Raw genomic sequence first — 18,563 nt, forward strand, 5'->3', positions numbered from 1 at the left:
CCACCAAAAGAGTCCCCCAAAGCTGAGAGGCAGGAGGAGGGGTTCTTACCTCCTGCTCTACTGAATACTAAGAACTGGAACAGCCAACAGCTACTGGCACTTAGTAGTATTAATTCGCTGGCAGAAGAGACCAGTCCCCCATTCAGCACTCGCCAACAAGGAAGGAGCCAATCCCCTTTCAGTCCTGGGTTCTGACACCTGGGGTGAAGTGAATAAATTAATACTAAATGTCGATGCTGGCTGTACTGGCACTCAATATTCAACGGAGCAGGGAAAGGTAAGTTTACCTGAACTGAGTGGAGGATTTGGGAAGGGGTTTACACTTTGGCACATACTTTGAAAAGGACCCTGATACTTTTTAAAATCTAAAGGAAAATGTAAATATAACATTATCATAGCAATTTTCAAAAGCCCATTTTCCCGCATTAAGTGTACCTAATGCAGGTTAAACCTATTGACAATTCAACAGCATACACTTAATGCGGGTAAATGGGCTTTGAAAATTGCTACGATAATGTTTACATTTTCCTTTAAAAATTACCTTGTGTATGTGTTAAATTTTCCTGAAAAATGTTTGTTACATTTAGCAGTTGTAATTGTGTGCAGATAAATTTGGTAGGGTAATTTTCAAAGCAGACTGTTGCACGTAGGTTTGCTTTGAAAATTGGTGTAACTTTTATGCACGATGTTGGTGCAGAGCTCTAGGATCTATGTTGGCTCTGAATAAAACTGGGTCCTTGGCAGGCTGGAAGACTTTTTTTTTTTTCCTGGCCCAGTATGAGATTTTCCATAGAAAATGACAGCAGATAAAGACCATAAGGGCTGTCTAATCTGTCTATCCACACCAACGGCTCAGCACTACAATCTCTGCCACTCCTTCAGAGAGCCACTGTATTTCTCTTTTTTTTTTTTTTTTTTTATCTTGAATTCAGGTACTGTCCTTGTCTCCATCACCTCCACTGGGAGGCTGTCTGCATCCACCAGAAATATTTCATTAGATTATGCCTCACTCTTCTTCCTTTTACCCTCATCTTATGACCCATCATTGCACAGTGAAAGAGCTCTGCCTCTTGGAGGCATTTACATCTCTTTATCTCTTCCATTCCCCATTTTCTTTAAGGAATGTTTAGATCTTCGTCTATCCCGACTTGATTTACAACGATCATTTTAGTAGCCACCCTCTCGACTGACTTCATCCATGTTATATCCATTTAAAGGCGCAGTCTCCCGAAATGTACAGTGTTCCAAAAGAGATCTCGCCAGGGACTTATCCAAAGATATGCTGTACATGAGTCTTCATGAACTAGGAGGACGACACATTTTGTGGTCTTGAAAGTTCATGCATGCCTTCTGTGGTTTAATTCTTATGCTGGTCTTGTAAAATGTTAGGCAGCTTGCAAAAATGTCCTGGGGCATTTTTTTTTAAAGTCTCTTGTCAAATCAGGAGCTCTTTGCTACTTCTGATTCTGCTAGAGGTGCTATGATTGGGTGAGAGATTCGCACGTGGGTCTTACAAAGAAGCCCCACTGAGCAAAGGTGGCTGTGGTATCATCTGAGAATATCGGGAATAGAGGGGGGCGCTAGCACCGCAGAGTAGAATGGTTGCATAAACCAGAGCTCCCTGACTCCCCGAGCAATAAACAGCAAATAGCCTCATACATTCTGGAGATATCCGCTCGAGATATACCACACAGTAGCTTTTCAGTGTAAGATGCTCAAAAGAAGAAAGGAGTTGATTTTAGTCAATTTTCATACTCCAAAAATGAGACTGGAGAAACCGGGGCCTATGGACCCGGGGGATCCCGGCAGCATGGCAGTGTCTGACGATGAAGGGGATGTTGATTTTGGGTCCGGAGCGACGGGCTTGCATTCCGCCCCAAATAGAGAAGAATTTCGCCAGTGGTTCGGGGATCTTAGGAAGGACATGAAAGCGAATAAAAAAGAATTACTTGATGGGATGGAGGATTTAAAAGAGGAAATATCTGATATTGGCAGACAGGTTGATGAACTAGACGGCAGACTCTATGCCCAGGCTATGAAAACGGACGCGCTGCAAACTCAGGGTCAGCAGCTTTCCCAAGAAATGATCGAGCTGCAATACAAATTGGAGGACCTTGAGAATCAAAGTCGTCGAAATAACCTACAATTTCGCGGCATCCCAGAGTCTGCAGAATATACTGATTGCGTGGACACTATTAAGAAAATTGGTATGTTCTTCCTGCAGAAGGATTTGGCGCCTCTGGCAACCCCACCGGAGATAGAAATCGAGAGAGCGCATAGGTCCCTGGGCTTGGAGACAAACCCAGAGACATTGTCTGCTTTAATAGATTCCCGGTAAAAGAAAAGATCTGGCAGGCAGCGAGGCAGCAAAAAGAATGGGAGTGGCAAAACAATACAGTCTCCATTTTCGCTGATCTTTCCCCTATCACGCTTAAGAGACGGTTGGAATTTAGAGACATTACAGCTATTTTAAGAAAAGAGATCAGTTACCGCTGGCTTTATCCGTTTTTGGCCTGGCCATTACCATCAATGAGATGACTACAAAAGCCTAGTCTGACGGCCTGCTTCCTTCAAAATGGCCGCCGCGTCGTGGTGAAATTCCCTCCAGCTCCGAAACGAATCTCCACTAATCCGCCTCCAGAAACACCAAAATGGCAACGGGTGATGAAAGGCGGTCGTAGGCTACGCAGACAGGATGCTGACCTGCAGAGGAACGGACTATCCAGCAATGGCTGACAAGATGAGTATTGCAGCTGCTCAGAGTCCTAAATCTGCTACCACGGCGTTTAGATGCTATACACGGGAGTAGAACGAACTGGTTACTGCATGGATGATTCAGAAATGTCACTAATCTGACAAGCTGATAATTGGTTTTTGTTGTTTATACCATTAAATATCATTGTTGAATTGGGGGAAGGAAAGCATGCTCCAATGGTGCTACTGTTCTCATCTGCTATAGCAGATCTGTCCAGTTTTCTAGGCAGAACAAGGAAGGTGGGGGAGGGGGGTGTTGAGTTCTGGGATCTGGTATATTACTTCTTGGGTCATCAATGGGGGACTTTTCAGATATTCTGGTGGTATGTGAGGCTAACATTTACTAGTCCAAGGATTTCTTGTTTCTTGCACAGGGTGGGCAGCTACCAACTGTTGGACCTAATCATAGGGGGCAGGGAGGACAAACCCAAACTGACGGAAACATGGCCTCCATTAGTATACGATCTTTAAATGCCAAAGGTCTAAACACCCCAAGGAAGCACCAGTTATTGAGGGAAGACCTTATACATTCGGGGGCTGAAATTATCTTCTTACAAGAGACCCATTTGTTCAGGAAACATGATCGCTTACTCCCTTGGCCTTTGTTTCCTCTTTGCTTTAGTGCCTCAGCTTCCAAATTGCATAAATATGCAGGAGCTCTATCTCAGCCTCTTTGCAGGAAAACGGGTACAAGATGTTACTAAGGTGGTATTGTACTCCCTACAAATTATGGAAAGCTAAATTAAGGAGTACCGCTAATTGCAGGAAGGATTGTAGAGACATTGGAACCTTTTTCCATATGTGGTGGGGATGCTCTATTGTGCGGCGATTTTGGGAAATGGTTTCCAATATATTGTATCAAATATTTAGGCAAACCATTGTGCTATTCCCCGAACAGGTGCTGCTTAGTGTCCCAGTGTCAAGTAATAAATCTGAATGGTTGTTAATCCATCAAATCCTAATTGCTGCATGGTGCGTGTTAGCGGCCCATTGGAGAAATTGTGATCTCCCCGCTTTACCTCTGCTCCTCCGGAAACTGGATACGATGAAGGAACTGTATAAATTGACTGCCCAAAAGCACCGTAACCAGCCCAAACTCATGACCATCTGGCAGCCTTACCAGACATGGAGAACAAGTACAAATTCGCAGCACACTTAAGGGTCTCCAAGATGTTGTATTTTATTGAGTCACAGTACACTCATGGTAGATTTCACACTATTACACAGAGGACGCTTCATTTTACAGCTGGCAACGGGAACATCATAGAAGTGCACATAGCGGCTAGACTCGTGTACAAGGTCACACTTCACTGATGACTATATGAATATCTTTCTATTTTCCCAGAACTCCTACATATCATTGAATGTATCATCATTTCTATGTATTGTTGGTTGATGATCTGTATTATTTCGAAAATGGTTAATAAAATCCAATTGACAAAAAAAAAAAAGAATATGGGGACTAGTTTTAGAGCTTTCCAATTTGAAGTCAGTGAGCAAAAGCTGCAATTTGAAAGGGTTTGATTTTGGATTGGTTTTGTAATTTTGTAATAGCTATTATAGGTCCTATGACTTTATTGTAGCCGATGTGTTTGTCTCAAACAAAGGTTTGTGTTCACTGCTCCTCATTCGTGCAAGAAAATGGGAGTGTGGCAGCCGCTTCCCTGCATGAAATAATAGAGACGTGATCATCAGACAAAAGATTTTACTTGTCAGGCTGACAGGGGACTGGGAGAATGATCTGACGCTTGGATTTTATCCCAGGCAGAAAATTACAAGAGTAAATACAGAAAGCGTGCGTCTGATTTTTGGTAATCCCTTTCAAACGTTTGGGACACCCTCCATCTCAGCTTCAGTGTCGTTCAGCAGAAAACATGCAAATAACAATAATAAAAGATTTGTTGAAAAGGAAATTGGGAGAGAGTAATGTAAGCTTAATTTCATGACTGGTTCCAGTGAAATCTGCACAAACATTGCCATAGATGCTTAGCTTTTGCCTTTCTTGTAAATTTGGCCTCACATTGCTGCTATTTTAATCAAAAAACAAAACAAATGAAATCGGCAAAGAGAAATAAACAGTTTCCAAGCTGTTATGATTGTTCAGTTTGAGCATATAATTGGAACCAGTGCCTTCAGACTGGAATCCCTTGGCTGAGGGCACCTTCAGGGTTCACATCTGACTGCTTCACAAGGCCAGAGAGATGGCATTTGTACCTCCTGAAAGCTGGACGCTCTGCCCGTGTGTTACATTAACACTGTTTATTGTGGCATGTGTGGACAGTTCAGTAATTGGATCTTTTTACCTACAGGTCCTGGTTTTGCACGTTCATAGGCCTTTCCCCTTTACATTTTACTATTCATGGTCTAGCTTGAATAGAAATTGTTTAAGAGGCCAACTCAACCTTCTGTTTTAATGTTTATAGATGTTTTCTGTAGAGCAGCCTCAAATGATCAGATTGTAGGCCACAATCATCGGGCATGTATCAAAAGTCACAGGCATGCGGGCACATGGGTCGTCACCTAATGGCGTGTGATGTGTCTTCTTTCCACACTCCTAATGTAACCCATGAACCTTGATCAGAGCTGCTATCCTGTGTGCTGCTGAGGGCCTTCTTCAGTTATCCAAGTGAATGGATCCCACTTTACCTGGCGTGTCCTGCTCCCATGTTTCTCCACATCAGAATTAAACAGAAAAAATGTATGCACAGCCTTGTCCAGCAGCAGGGAGTAAAGTGCAACCCTGCAATTGTAGGGAAATAGAGAAGAGGCAGCTTAGCATAATCCTCCGTTACTTTCTGCTCTCATTTGCATTTGATACATTTAATAAAATGTCTGAAGTGCAAATATCAAAGCGGTAGCCGATCCAGTTGGCTGTGTAGCAATAGAAACAAAGAGAATCGGTAGTTGAAAATGCCCTTTATTAGATGATGCCCGACTCTGACCGAGTTTCGCTCTTTCCCACAGAGCTGCTTCAGGGGCAATCAATTGAAACAGGGCTATTATCTGTAATGTTAACGCCTCAAAAAATTTGAGTGAATGGTGCTGTTTGACGGCACTTTTTGCAGACCTCGATCTGATCGTTGCAGAAGGCTGCAGAGTGAAATTCACTTGTAGTCTTACAGATGTTTGAGCTCACATATACTTTTGAGGCGTTAACATTACAGATAATAGCCCTGCTTCAATTGATTGCCCCTGAGGCAGCTCTGTGTGAGAGAGCGAAACTCGGCCAGAGTCGGGCATCATCTAATAAAGGGCATTTTCAACTATCAATTCTTTGTTTCTCTTGCTACTGAAGTGCAAATATGCCTTGAAATTAATGGACTTTTTTTTTTTTTCTAAATGAATAAACCCAACCAACGACGCAAATTCAGGTGCTTAAGCCTAACACTCTGAATCCTCTCTGAGGCTGTTGGGGGAGGGGGAGTGAGCTGCCCCATTGGGGAGTTCAGGGAAAATTACATGAGGATTATAAGAAATTTACAACGGATTACATTTTAGGAACAAATTCTTGAAATGTATCTTTCTCCCCCCGAAAATAAATAAAGCATAAGGCATATGTAATGAAGACTGCTTTGTTTTTTCTCTCTATTTCAGGAGCAGAAGTCTGATGAGGAGCCGGAGAATATCAGGATGTTTGAATGGGGTGAACCCTTATTTCATGCAGTCCCTTCAGACGTCTCATTCAGGGGGTACAGATAAACCAATTATTGGATTCAGCTTATTTCAGAATATTTAGGGACCTGTATGCAAACTTTCAAAGCATATCCAGGGCTGGATAGCATTGCAGGTACTTCGTTATCCCTGTTCTGTGCACCTGCATCGGAAAGCACATGCTGGGATTTCAAACTGGGATCCCTGTGCACCATCTACCAGCTTTGTCCTCTTCCCCTTTGTAGCACAGATACTTTTACCTGCAGCCCCTGCTTATACCCGGGTAGCTGCTGGGTTACCTGGTTTAAAATTTCCCTCCCTGTGATTGAAAACCACAAAATATTATCTCAAATCCTGGGAAGGTTCTGCTGCTCTTCTGATCCGTTTTTCAGTCTGCCCATTTGATTTGAACTTTGTGCTAGCGAGAGAGCTCATAATGATGTACAAAATTCTAAGCGTCAAGCTATTGTGTTAACCAAAAAATGCATATCCAAGAACACTTGTTGTGAATGATTGCCTTGCAGATGGCAGTTTGTGAAAGTGTGCTGTGAATAAAGCAAGCAAAGTGGTTTTCCTGTCTGTAAGTTTGCATAGGTTGAGCCACAATATCAGAGGAACATGCAGGAGCTCCTCCTGAATTCTTGTAAAAGGCATTTATAATGTACATTTGAGCCTTCAGAATAGATAAATGTTAGTTTCCATGTTCTGTCCATATAAAAGAATAAGATGAGTTTATCTGTACATTGCAATAAGGTCTAAGTTTAGAGTAGCAGCACAGTAATGAAAACATATTTTGCCACCTTATCATTTTTTTTTTTTTTTTTTTTTTTTTTTAGTTTTCTTAAAGTAAAACCCCCATGAAATGTATTGGGACTTGTCCTAATTTTCTTGAAGATTTTTTTTCCAAAAACACCAATTCAGCTGCTCCTGATATATCTTGCCAAGATACATTTGGTCTGAGCCTTTGTAAGAGGGCTACAAATAATTTAAGAAAAATATTTGCCTTCAAATTGAAAAATACCAGTATAGCCAAGGTTACATAAATGAAAAAAAATGTATAAGCCCAAGTAATACATTTTTTATATTTCCTTTTTGTCTGACCATTCCAGATGTGAGGGTTTATCCTCCTACCAGCAGATGGAGACAAAACAACTAGCTTGCTGACATCACCCCTTATTTAGGGACCCATGCAGCTCTCCAGTATTTGTCTCCAGCAGATGGTAGACAAGTATAGCCATGCAGTGCTATGAAGTCTGGCTGATTAGGCTGGAAGGAAAGGAAGAAGGAAGAGAATACAAGTCTCTTGTGGTGATGAACCTAAGGGTCCACTTGGCTCCCAGCTGAGAACTGAGGGTGCAAGAGGCTTCCAGAGCAGAACCTCTGGCTTGGGGTCATTCTCAACTGGCTGGATGCCTATAAGCAGCTAAGGAGGGAAGATATAGATTATCTTCCAAATTATCCTAGAGGCCCTCATATTCTCCAGCTAGGAGTCATCTATTCTGGGAGTTGGGGATCACCTGGAGAGGACTTCCACAGCCCAAAGAAACCATTATTTCAACAAGGTTCATTCCTTTCATAGAGTCAGAAGGAACAGCAAAGATGGGAGTTCAGGGATGCATCTGATACTCTGAACACAAAATGAAAACTTGGAATCCCATTCACTGATGATAGTTAGGCAGCTACTTATTTGCATCATTTACCAGGAGTAGGCCCAGATTATGTTGGACTGTTTGGTCCTGGAGACAGTGAGACAGCTACATGTTGGAATTTACCTATCCTATTACAAATAGCTTTATGATGTCTACCTGCCATTCCTCTCTGAACATAGCAGCAATTTGGTCCACTTTGAAATGCCTCCTTAGAAGCAATGGTGCTGGTTCCAGAAAAAGAATGGGGCCAAGGAAGTTATTCTATTTCATGGTATCCAAAAATAAGGGCACATTCTGATCCATTTTGGTCAAAAGGGCACTATGGTCAAACATTACAGTCAGGAAGAGTTTCTCACATCTCTGGACTTAATGAAGGCATAGCTACATATCTCTATATAGGAAGGATAATCCAAGGTTTCTCTTTCAGTCCTTGAGCATTTCCAGTTTCAGGCATTATACTTTGGTCTTGCCACAGCATCAGTGACTTTTTCCAAGCTGGTAATTGTGGTGACAGGAGCTCTGTTCAAGGAAGGGAGTGCTTATTCATCCTTATTTGGATGATTGGTTGACCTGGGCAAAGTCTGCAGAGGAGAGTCACAATTCTGCCTCCAGAGTCACTCAGCTCCTACAGGACCTTAGCTGAGTGGTGAACTTTGTCAAGAGCAAACTGAACTCTATCTGGTCCTTGGAGTACCAGGGAGACCACGTTGATACAAAAAGCGAGTGCCTTCATGACAGCAGAGAGGATGAGAGAACTGAAATCTCAGGAGCAAGATGTGATGGCAGCTCAGGGCTCCTAGAGTTTGGTGGCCCTGGACCTGATATCTCTGGCGAGGGCTTATAAACGGCCCTTACGGAGAGATGTCATGTCATGGTGGTCATCCCAGCTGCAGGCATACTTGTCAATTTATTACTACCAGCAGAAGTCTGACTAGTGACTATCCATGGTGAATCTAGAGAAAGGAATGAATCTAGATGCTCCAGCTTGGGGAATTTCACTGTCGGGGTTGAGCTGCCCAGGGTTGGTGGAATGCCTCCGAGGCCAAGTGCTCAGACTCAAAGGCTGCCATTTGTGCCATTTGTTTGGGATCAGGCAATGTGGATTCTTTTGGAGAATGACAGCAGTAGTATATATGAACCTCCAGGGTGGAATCAAAAGTCTAGAGGAAGCCAAAAAAGTGAGTTTGTGCTTAAAGTAGGCGGAAAAGCACTTCCCCACATAGCAGGCATGGAAAACATGCAGGAAGATTTCCTGAGCCAGGACCCAGACACAGGAGAGTGAGTTAAGATCAGCTTTCTCCATGATCATGGATAGATGGGGCAAGCCCCTGATGGATTTAATGACCATTCAAAGGAATACCAAGGTACCCATATTCTTAAGTTGAAGAAAGGAGATATGGTATCTTAAATTGGAAGAACTTGATACAGCTGTGGCCACTCCATAATCTCCTATATCTTCCATCCTTAGCTGCTTATAGGCAGGGTCCTCAGAGAATCGCTAGCCATCAGGGCCTCATGATCATAATGGCACCAGGTTGGCTCAAGCATCCGTGGTATGCTGATCTCCTAAAGATCAAGGCAGGAGAACCCCCTGAAAATTCCTCAGGGCAAAGGCCTTCTAATACAATGTCTGGTACTAGAGGATCCAACTCCATTTTTGTCCAATAGCCTGGCCCTTGAAAGGGCATAGCTGAGTAAGAAGGGTTACTTGGCCAAGGTGATATCTAGCCTTCTCCAGCTCAAAAACAATTCACTTTCCTAGCATATGCTTTATATAAGATACATTTTTTTTTTTATGCTTGGTATGCCAAGAGGGCAAATTCTCCCTTTTTAAGGCTTCAGTTTCTATGATCTTGACCATTTTATGGGGTGGTTTGGGGGAAAAGTCTGCTCAAGGTTCAGGTTGCAGCAATCACTTGCTACAGGGGGTGGGTACAGGGAATGTCCCTTCTGGTACATCCAGACATCTCTTGTTTTCTCAAGGTAGTGAAAAATGCCTTGCCAGGAGCGCAATCGTTCTTTTCTGGGATCTCAGCTTTGTTCTTAAGACCTTGATTTCATCTCCATTTGAGCCTGTCAAGTAGGTGATGTGGAAATATCACTCTGAGATCCATGGCTATCTGTTTGGCAAGGTGAATATCACAGTTAGAGGCGCTCCTCTCTTTTTTTTTTTTTTTTATCTCGGCTGAAACTGTTACGATTTGTACAATTCCATCTTTTCTGCCCAAGGTACTATCTCAGTTTTGCATGAATCTATTTTCGTCACTCCTGGCCTTTTAAGCGTTACCCTTGGAATATAGAAAACTGCATCTTTTTTGGAAATACACAGGATACTACTTTAGTTAATGGTTTATGTGTTGTATTGTTGTCTATCTTGTAATCCACATTGATAAAGTTGAAATGCAGAATATAAATGAAATGAAGATATGGAAAGGTAAATGATTCAGAAATTGAATCATCTGTTTTAGTAGCCAGAAGAAGGGAGTGGCAGCATCCAGGGCATCAGCAGTCTGTTGGATTTAGAGAGATGCATAGTTCTGCCTATGTTGGAGGATAACTTTGTACCTAGAGCGCATTTGACTAGACCTCTGGTGGCATTGTGGATGGCACTGTTGGTACCTCCTTTGGAAATTTGTAAAGCGGCTGCTTGATCTTTCTTGCATGTCTTCACTGAAAATTATCACCTGGATGTGCAGGCCAGAGGTGCCATCTTTTGAGAGCAGGCTTGGCAGTATCCCACCTGGTTTGAGTGGTCTGGGTACATCCGCCACATCTAAATTGATCTGAACAAGAAGAAAAGAAAAATGTAGTCTTTATGCCTGCATTGCTATCTGCATTCTTGCAGTTTGCAATTCTGTGCAGGTTTAATGAAAGTTGAAACTGGTGTTAATGATACAATGTTCTATTTCCTTAGTTTTTCTTGACCAGATGTCTTTCAATTTGGAGGAATCAATGGTTGTTTGGCTTGTTAGAAGAATACTAGAGAAATGAAGGCTGCATAGGGCCTTATGTGGGGTGATGTCTGCAAACTAGTTGTTCTTTGTCTTCTTCAAATGCTGGTAGGGGAGACATAAACCCATGTGTCTGGATTAATCTGGCAGGATTGAAGGAAAGGAAATTAGTAGTAAAACTAAATTATTACATTCATATTTTAAAGCTCCAAAATAAAATCATATATTTAAAAATTTGAATAAATAACAGAATCTAAATCCAGGTATACCTTGATTTTTGCTATAAATTTTCAATCAGGGATTTGAATGTTCATCTAAAGCTAGTAAAAGCTAGTAAATTGTCATCCAGTTATAATGTTCTATATGTACCACTGTTCTATGTAAAGCCCCCTTATCTATGTTGGGCAGTTTATCGTTATATGTAAACCGGAGTGATTTATAGTCTCTATAAGAACCTCGGTATATAAAAATTAAAAATAAAATAAATAAATCTTTTTCAAAAAGGTAGTGGTTAAATTACAATAAATTAATTTTTAATGCTCTTGGCCTTCCCTCAGAAATTGATCTTTGTTAGGCACTTTGTCTATAACAAACACTAGCAGCACTGCTAGTAACTGTCCAAAGGCTTGCTTAGTTTTAACTTCAGTAAATAAAACAAAAAAAAAAACAACCCAGCCTTTGTTTGCTTTTCAAATGAGACATCTTAGCTGTGCCTCCTCAACATATCCTACTCAGTGTAATAGTTTTTGTCTGCCCCAGTAAAGTGCTTTCTGTCAAGATCATACTCAAATCCAGAAGGGAACCCAATTAGGCACTCGGCTACCCCCTGCTGGAATTTGAACTCTGGTTTCTTCAAATATTTAAACTTACAAGTTTTTGTGATTTTTGAAGATTTTAATTGAAATGAAAAAATATATAAATGTATTTCTTGACACTACACTTTATAAAGGTTTAGTAGACTAGGTATACAAATACTTTCAGCTATACACACTTCTATTAAGTAGCATAAGAAAATGCAACTTTTTTGCTGCTTCTCTGGTTCAGTTTGACACACTCCCTTAATATTTTAATATTTCTTTTTTAATTAAAACAGGGTTAATCAATAAATCTAGCAATATAATGGATAAATCCAGCAGTGTTTGCTCAGATTCCTCTGAACCCATTTTGCCTGGAATTTGCAAGGAGTTGATTGGTTGTGCCCTGGATGTCCTTGGCAGGAGTTACACTGAGGAGAGGAGTGTAGCAGACAGCCTGATCACCTCCTTGCTGACTGTTTATACTGGAGTAAGTGCCATTTCAACGGCATATGAGCAGCAGGATGAGGACAGTCATGAGAATCGTAAGTAATGGATGAAAGCTCTGCTTTATTTGGGTGTTATGCAAGTTGTTAATAAAGATTAAGGCATCATTAGCGCTCACATTTGGAGGGAGGGATCAGTAAGTACCAGAATTCCTAGTTTATCAAGATGTCGTATCACAATCTGTAATCTAGGCTCACAAAGTTCTAGCTGCATAATGCAGTGCTTCTCAACCCAGCCCTCAGGGCACACCTAGCCAGTCAGGTTTTCAGGAAATCTACAAGGAATATGCATGAGATTTGCATACAATGGAAGCAGGGCATGCAAATTTTTCATGCATATTCCTTGTAGATATCCTGAAAACATAACTGGCTAGGTGTGCCCTGAGCACTGACATAGTGAACAGTTGAAATTACTTTTAATACTTTACTAGCAGGGCCTGCTGTGCCACAGTAGAGAAATTAGTTAATTTTGTTTGACCGCTTTTCTCAAGTAGGCAAAACAGTTTATAGCAAAATATATATATATTGCATTACAAGAATAATATATATAAATATATATATATATAGGTTAAAAACTAATGGTATAATTTTAAAAAGTGAAATGTACTTTTGTAACTAAACTTAGAATAAAATGTGAATACAATTCTCCATAAAAAAAACCAAACTACTTAAGTTAGCTGGCTAGATTCTAGCTGGATAATAAAATAGCTGAATAAGTTAGGGGCGTTTCATGGGCATACCTGGGGGGGAGGAGTTAGCCAGCTAACTCTGAATATTGGAGTTAGCCAGTTAAGTCTGTTCAGGCCAACTTGCTGTCCTAAAGTTAGCTGGTTATATTCAGTAAAGGCTGCACTATTAAATATAGATCCACAGTTAGCTGGATAAGTTTCTGGCTGACTTCCATATCCAGACAATGACTGAATATGGACCCCTACGTGCCTCAGACCAAACAAAACCTATGGACATTACAAATATAATTCATAGGCCTGATTTAAATAGCCAAGTTTTTAATCGGCATTCTGATTTCAGGTAATTAGCTTTCTTACATGCTTCAACTGGGAGAGTGTTCCAAAGCAGAGGGTCTTGATAACTGCTTTACTAAAGCCTACACTTGATTTTTCCGTGTTCCCCTTAACTCTCCTGTTTCTAATATGTTTCTAACTTTCATGATCTCTCTTAACTCCTATTACTCCCTTTTCTTAGTCTGCCAATCTTTCATCTTATCTCTACACTTTTTCTCTCACCTTTAATTTAACTATGCCCTCCTCTTCTAGTCATTCTAGTACTATTGTTACTTCCTTATATCCATTGATTTTGCCCTTTGTACATATGTATATAACCCTTTCCTTCCTTACCCTTTCTCTTCCCTTCCTGTTCCATTTTGCTCCCCTTTTTGCTCCTGTTCCATTTTGCTCCCCACCCCTCCCATACCCCTAGTTTTTTAGCCTTAATACTAGATTCTTTTATGCAATCACATTTATTTTACTCTATATTACTATCTAATATTCCGTTAAATAAGTTGTTCTTTATATTGTATTTTACTGTTTTAATTTATTGTTGAATTCAGCTATTATTATTCTGTTATATGTACACGCAACTGCGTATTTTTGTTCTATGTACACCGACGTGATATCTTTGATGAGCGGCGGTATATAAAAACCAATAAATAAATAAAATAAATAAAAAATAGTAGGACATATTCTAGCTGCAGCTAGTAACATAAAACTTGAACTTTTTGATTCCTTTGGGATTAGCTATGTTAAAGTATATCATCTTCTTTAGCTGTAAGTGTAATGTATATTATCCTAAGTTTTTCTGATCAGTGTGTTTTCTGCTGATTTTTCTAGTTTTCTCTTTTGACTATACTGCTCAAGTCCATAGTGTGGCGATGACTTCCGCTTTTGAGCAGCTGGCAGTTCTGGCAAAGCACTGGCTGGACAGTTTCCCACAATTTGTTGAACCCATTAAAATGAATGGAGAATTGCATCAAGATGTGAAGAAACTGGGTGGCTATTTACAGCTATTGCTGCAGGTAAATTGAACTGATTCCTACTATATTGCTTTAAAGTATGCAAAATAGTGAAGATCATATGTAAAAAAACTTTTTTTTTTTTTTTTTTTTTTTTTAGCATAGGATGGCTAAAATTGTGCTGGCATGTAGGTGCCATAATATTAAATTAATACATATCACGGAAAAGATAAACTGAAAGGATAATGTGATGAAGATGCCTTATTTCTTAGGCTGAGGATACTTGTTCTGTGCTGTTATATGGAGGGCTCATTAAGTTATTGTGACTTAAATAACAGAACATCCTGCCTTATATTATGATCACTATTGCCAAGCAGCTCCACCACTGTTACCTCTCATGATCCTTTGTCACAGTGAGGATTAGATCTAGAGTAGCTTTCACCCTTGCTGCTCCATGAAGCATTCATTTATGGCATCTAGAAACTTCTTCTAGCATGTCCTGATAGACATTTATCCAGTCAATATTAGGGGTAATTGAAATCTCCCATTATGATGATCTTTCCTAATTTAGCTTCCCTAATTTCTGTTAATGTTTTACTCTCTCTCTCTTCATCCTGGCCAGGTGAATGGTAGTATATCCTTACTGCTATACCCTTCCCATCATACCTAGAATTTCTTTCCATAGAGATTCCATGGTACACTTTGTTTTCTGCAGAACTTTATCCAGTCTGACTCTGCCATTCTTAAGATATAGTACCACCCCTCCCCAATTTGACCTGGCCTATCATTTCAATATATATTTGTTACCCTGATATCATGCTGTTCTCTTGGTTAATCCAGGTCTCTGAGATGCTTATTATGTCTGTCTTTATTCAATGGCTATACCTTTTTAACTCTTAAGTCTTGTTTAGATTTGTAGCATTCGCATACATTAAATTCAAAGTGCGTGGTGGTTTTTTTATTGTTTTCCTAATCTAACGGCTGAACAGGGTTTAGAATAGTTTTTTGTCCTGTTTGCTTATGATATATGTGTGGCAAATTGTATTTGTTTATAATGTAAACCGCCTTGTAGCCTATTTTAGGAAGAGGTGGTCACAAGTTTGGAAATCTGTTTGAAATATCTGTTAGCTCAGGTGCATTTAAAAAAAGCAATCACAATCTGACAGGATATTTTAACTTCCCCATTATGTCAGCATCTCTTTGAAGATACCTCACTCTGAACCATATGCTCCTGAGAGACTGTTGGCTTTTCCCCTTGATTTAGGTAAAAGTTGCTCTATCTCCTTTTCAAATGTTGGTGCCAGCAGCCAGATTCCACCCTGGTTAAGGTGGAAGCTATCTTTTTGGAATAGGCATCCTCCTTCCTCAAAATGTTTCCCTCTTCCCTGCACTGAGACCCTGAAGCTTTGTTTGCCTCTGGGGTCCTGTGCATGGACCTTAAAGTGTCAGTGGAATAAAGTCACACAGGTACTAAACAGGTGCATCTGTGTCACTACTTAGTTTAAAGATTCTTTGTCTTCGTGGCTGATTTTTTTTTTTCCTGCTGTCTATGAAGAACACCCATTAGAGATGAGCAACTGTGTCTTTCTTTCCTGTCTGGTAGCAATCATTGGCTGTCTTAAGAGGTCTTTGAACCATGCAGAACCATTGCAAGTTGTCCTAGTAGTGTGTCTATTTATAACTCAATTGCATCTGTTGAATGAAGCAAATTTTATTTTTATTAGTTATAAGATTATGCCCTTTATGCAGGCCCATCTGGGCTGCAACTCATTCAGGTCAGACTTACGTGAAGTGTATTTTTTTCAGAAAAATATCATTTGAAGAGATGCCATGTAGAGCATGGCTGCTGCTATTAGGTGCAAATCACTTATGGTGTCCCTGTGTGTGTGTGTGGTGTTTTGTTTTTTTTGGTTTTTTTTTGTTAAACTTGTTACACTACTTTTGTATATGGGCTCATTAATGACTGCAAATTGATTTTTTTAGTATTTCTGTGTGATTACTAAACATATCTTATAGGGTTTTGTTTTTGTTTTCCAACAAATATCGTAATACTGTGCAAGGTGCAATCTAGCGTCTCTATGAGCTGTCTGCTAACGATACAGCAGCAGCTTAAAGAAAGTGAAAAAGCCATTGACACCAAAGTACCGTTCCGGGTTTATAAATGGAGAATACCGCTATCCAGTGGAAGCGTTATCTGAGGCACGAGCAGAGGCTTCATCAGAACATAGCTGTCGTGCATTGGTGCTGATTTCGGAGAACCATGAAAGAATTAATCTTTTGTGTTCCTGAGGAAAAATAAAATATTCCTCCAGTGAAAATTAAACACTTCCTGCTGTTCTCTGTCTGCATTTCTACCATTTGCATAGTTGTGGATAAGCTAAAGTGGAGCTGACTAGACTGATGAAATCCAGGCTGTGTTCTTTCTCTCTTTTACACAACACAAGCAGCACCAACAGCAGGCATTTCATAATCTGAAACCTGTCTCCTCCTGATGGATAGAGAGGTCAGGTTTCCCATGCTGAACTGTTTTTTAAAGTATTGGAGGTTAGTACAGGGATTAACTATCAGGTTTTATGGAGAGCATGCAGGAAATGTTCTGAAGCTTCTCCTTCTATACAAGCTGCACTTTTACATAGGTATTTAACATTTAAAAGCTGCAACAGAAGAGAGAAACAGGATGATTGGCACATCTGATTTCAATGTTACCTGGATTATAGTCTGCCAAGGCAGCTAAAGAGATATATATGGTATTGGTATGTGAATTTTGTCCTGTATTTTAAGAGTATGGAATATTGAGAAGGAATTCTAGAAGGTTAAGGCAAAAATATTCACATACATGGGTTTGGATGCTTCATTTTTCTTGTTTGAATTGTCTGTTCTGAACTGCACAATTTGGAGTGATGGAAAGATCTGACTGGCGTATGTTACCTGTTCCAGGGCTGCTGTTCGGATATTTTGTCCATGGTCACGGAGGCACGAGATAAAGCTCTTCAAACAGTGGAACAGGCAGTAAAACATGTGGGGCACCTGGCCACATTCACGGGAAGCGAGCTGCACCTCCCAGAAGAGAGCACAACAGATGTTAAGGTATAAACAGAGAGAAGGAGCTGGCTGGTTTAGTTTCCAACAGGGTGCAAAAGCTCCAAATCAAGAAGCCTGCTATGTATGGGCCAGAAATGCATTTTAAAAACACAAACCTGCTTTTATTTAGGGTATGATTATAGTTACTATAGGGAGAAGAGAAAGATGCAGGAAATTCAGTTGTGTGCCAATGTTTTGCCACCCCTTGTCAAACTGTATGTCTCTTGATTCTCTGAAGACTAGCAGGATGGCAGTCCTCACACAAGGGTGACATCATCCAATGGAGCTTGGCACAGAACTTTCATCTCCAAGATTCTAGAGCTTTCAGCATGCTCTACTGAGCATGTGCAGCTGTAGCCACCTCCCTGTCTCTCAGGCAGAATCTCTCAGTCTTTTTTGTTTTTCCCCCACATAGCATTGTGGTTGTGGATTCAGTGTTGCTCTCCTTACAACTAATGCTGTATTAGTTCTGGAGCTGCAAGCAACTGTTTTTTCAGGCAGATCCTTGGTGTTCTGTATTTTCCCTCACTTCCCTTGCAGTAGTTTGTTTAATTTAGTTTTTTTCTCCCTTTCTAGCATCTTTCTATCAGCTGCATGGCAGGCCTCATGCACACTGCAGCCAACAGAGGTTTTCCCCTTAATAAATAATGCTGCTTCTGCAGCTTGTACCTGTTCTCCTCTTACAGTCTGTTTTATTTTCTTTCATCAGGTGCATGTTCAGACTGGCAATGTACAGTCTGTTTGTGATCCAAGTAGGTCTCTGGACTAGGGACTTGCCTGAATTCCTACCTAGGCAAGAGTTCCAGGAAATTCTGTCTGATTGCTGGGCATTGACGGAGGCTCAGAATGTGAAGGGATTCAGGATCAGATATTCTCTTGGGGCAGAGAGCTCATCCTCCCCACACTCCTGGGAACTAGTTTCCTTTGCTGGTGTCTTGGATGATGTAGCCTGCTCTTGTGCTTGTCAGATCTATCTGGCACTGCATCTGCTCTGGAGAGAGGATGAGCATGAGCCTGGGTGATCAGCTTTGCTGATGTACTATTGGTGCCATGCACATCTGTGCCAGAGCACTGATATTGGGGGCTGTGGTCTCCATTGAGCACCAGGGGTGCCATAAAGAGCTCTAGCCACCCTTGAGTGTCATGGATGCTTTTGCTGTCAAGTGCCTTGGACACCATCGAGCGCCATATTTGCCATGATGCCAGTT

The 18,563-nt window shown here is 40.8% G+C and overlaps 1 protein-coding gene across 2 annotated transcripts in view; it reads left to right on the forward strand.

The window, feature by feature from the left end:
* The window catches only part of KIF14 (kinesin family member 14), a 132,892-nt gene that overhangs the window by 89,380 nt on the left and 24,949 nt on the right, over window positions 1-18,563 (forward strand). For both annotated transcript variants that reach the window (XM_029618382.1, XM_029618384.1), the window contains exons 23-26: window positions 6,349-6,443; window positions 12,099-12,344; window positions 14,153-14,337; window positions 17,212-17,361. In XM_029618382.1, the coding sequence (XP_029474242.1) occupies window positions 6,349-6,443; window positions 12,099-12,344; window positions 14,153-14,337; window positions 17,212-17,361 (676 nt within the window). The remainder of the gene's footprint in view (window positions 1-6,348; window positions 6,444-12,098; window positions 12,345-14,152; window positions 14,338-17,211; window positions 17,362-18,563) is intronic.

Source organism: Rhinatrema bivittatum, chromosome 10 (assembly GCF_901001135.1).
Source record: "Rhinatrema bivittatum chromosome 10, aRhiBiv1.1, whole genome shotgun sequence".
Classification (NCBI taxonomy): Eukaryota; Metazoa; Chordata; class Amphibia; order Gymnophiona; family Rhinatrematidae; genus Rhinatrema; species Rhinatrema bivittatum.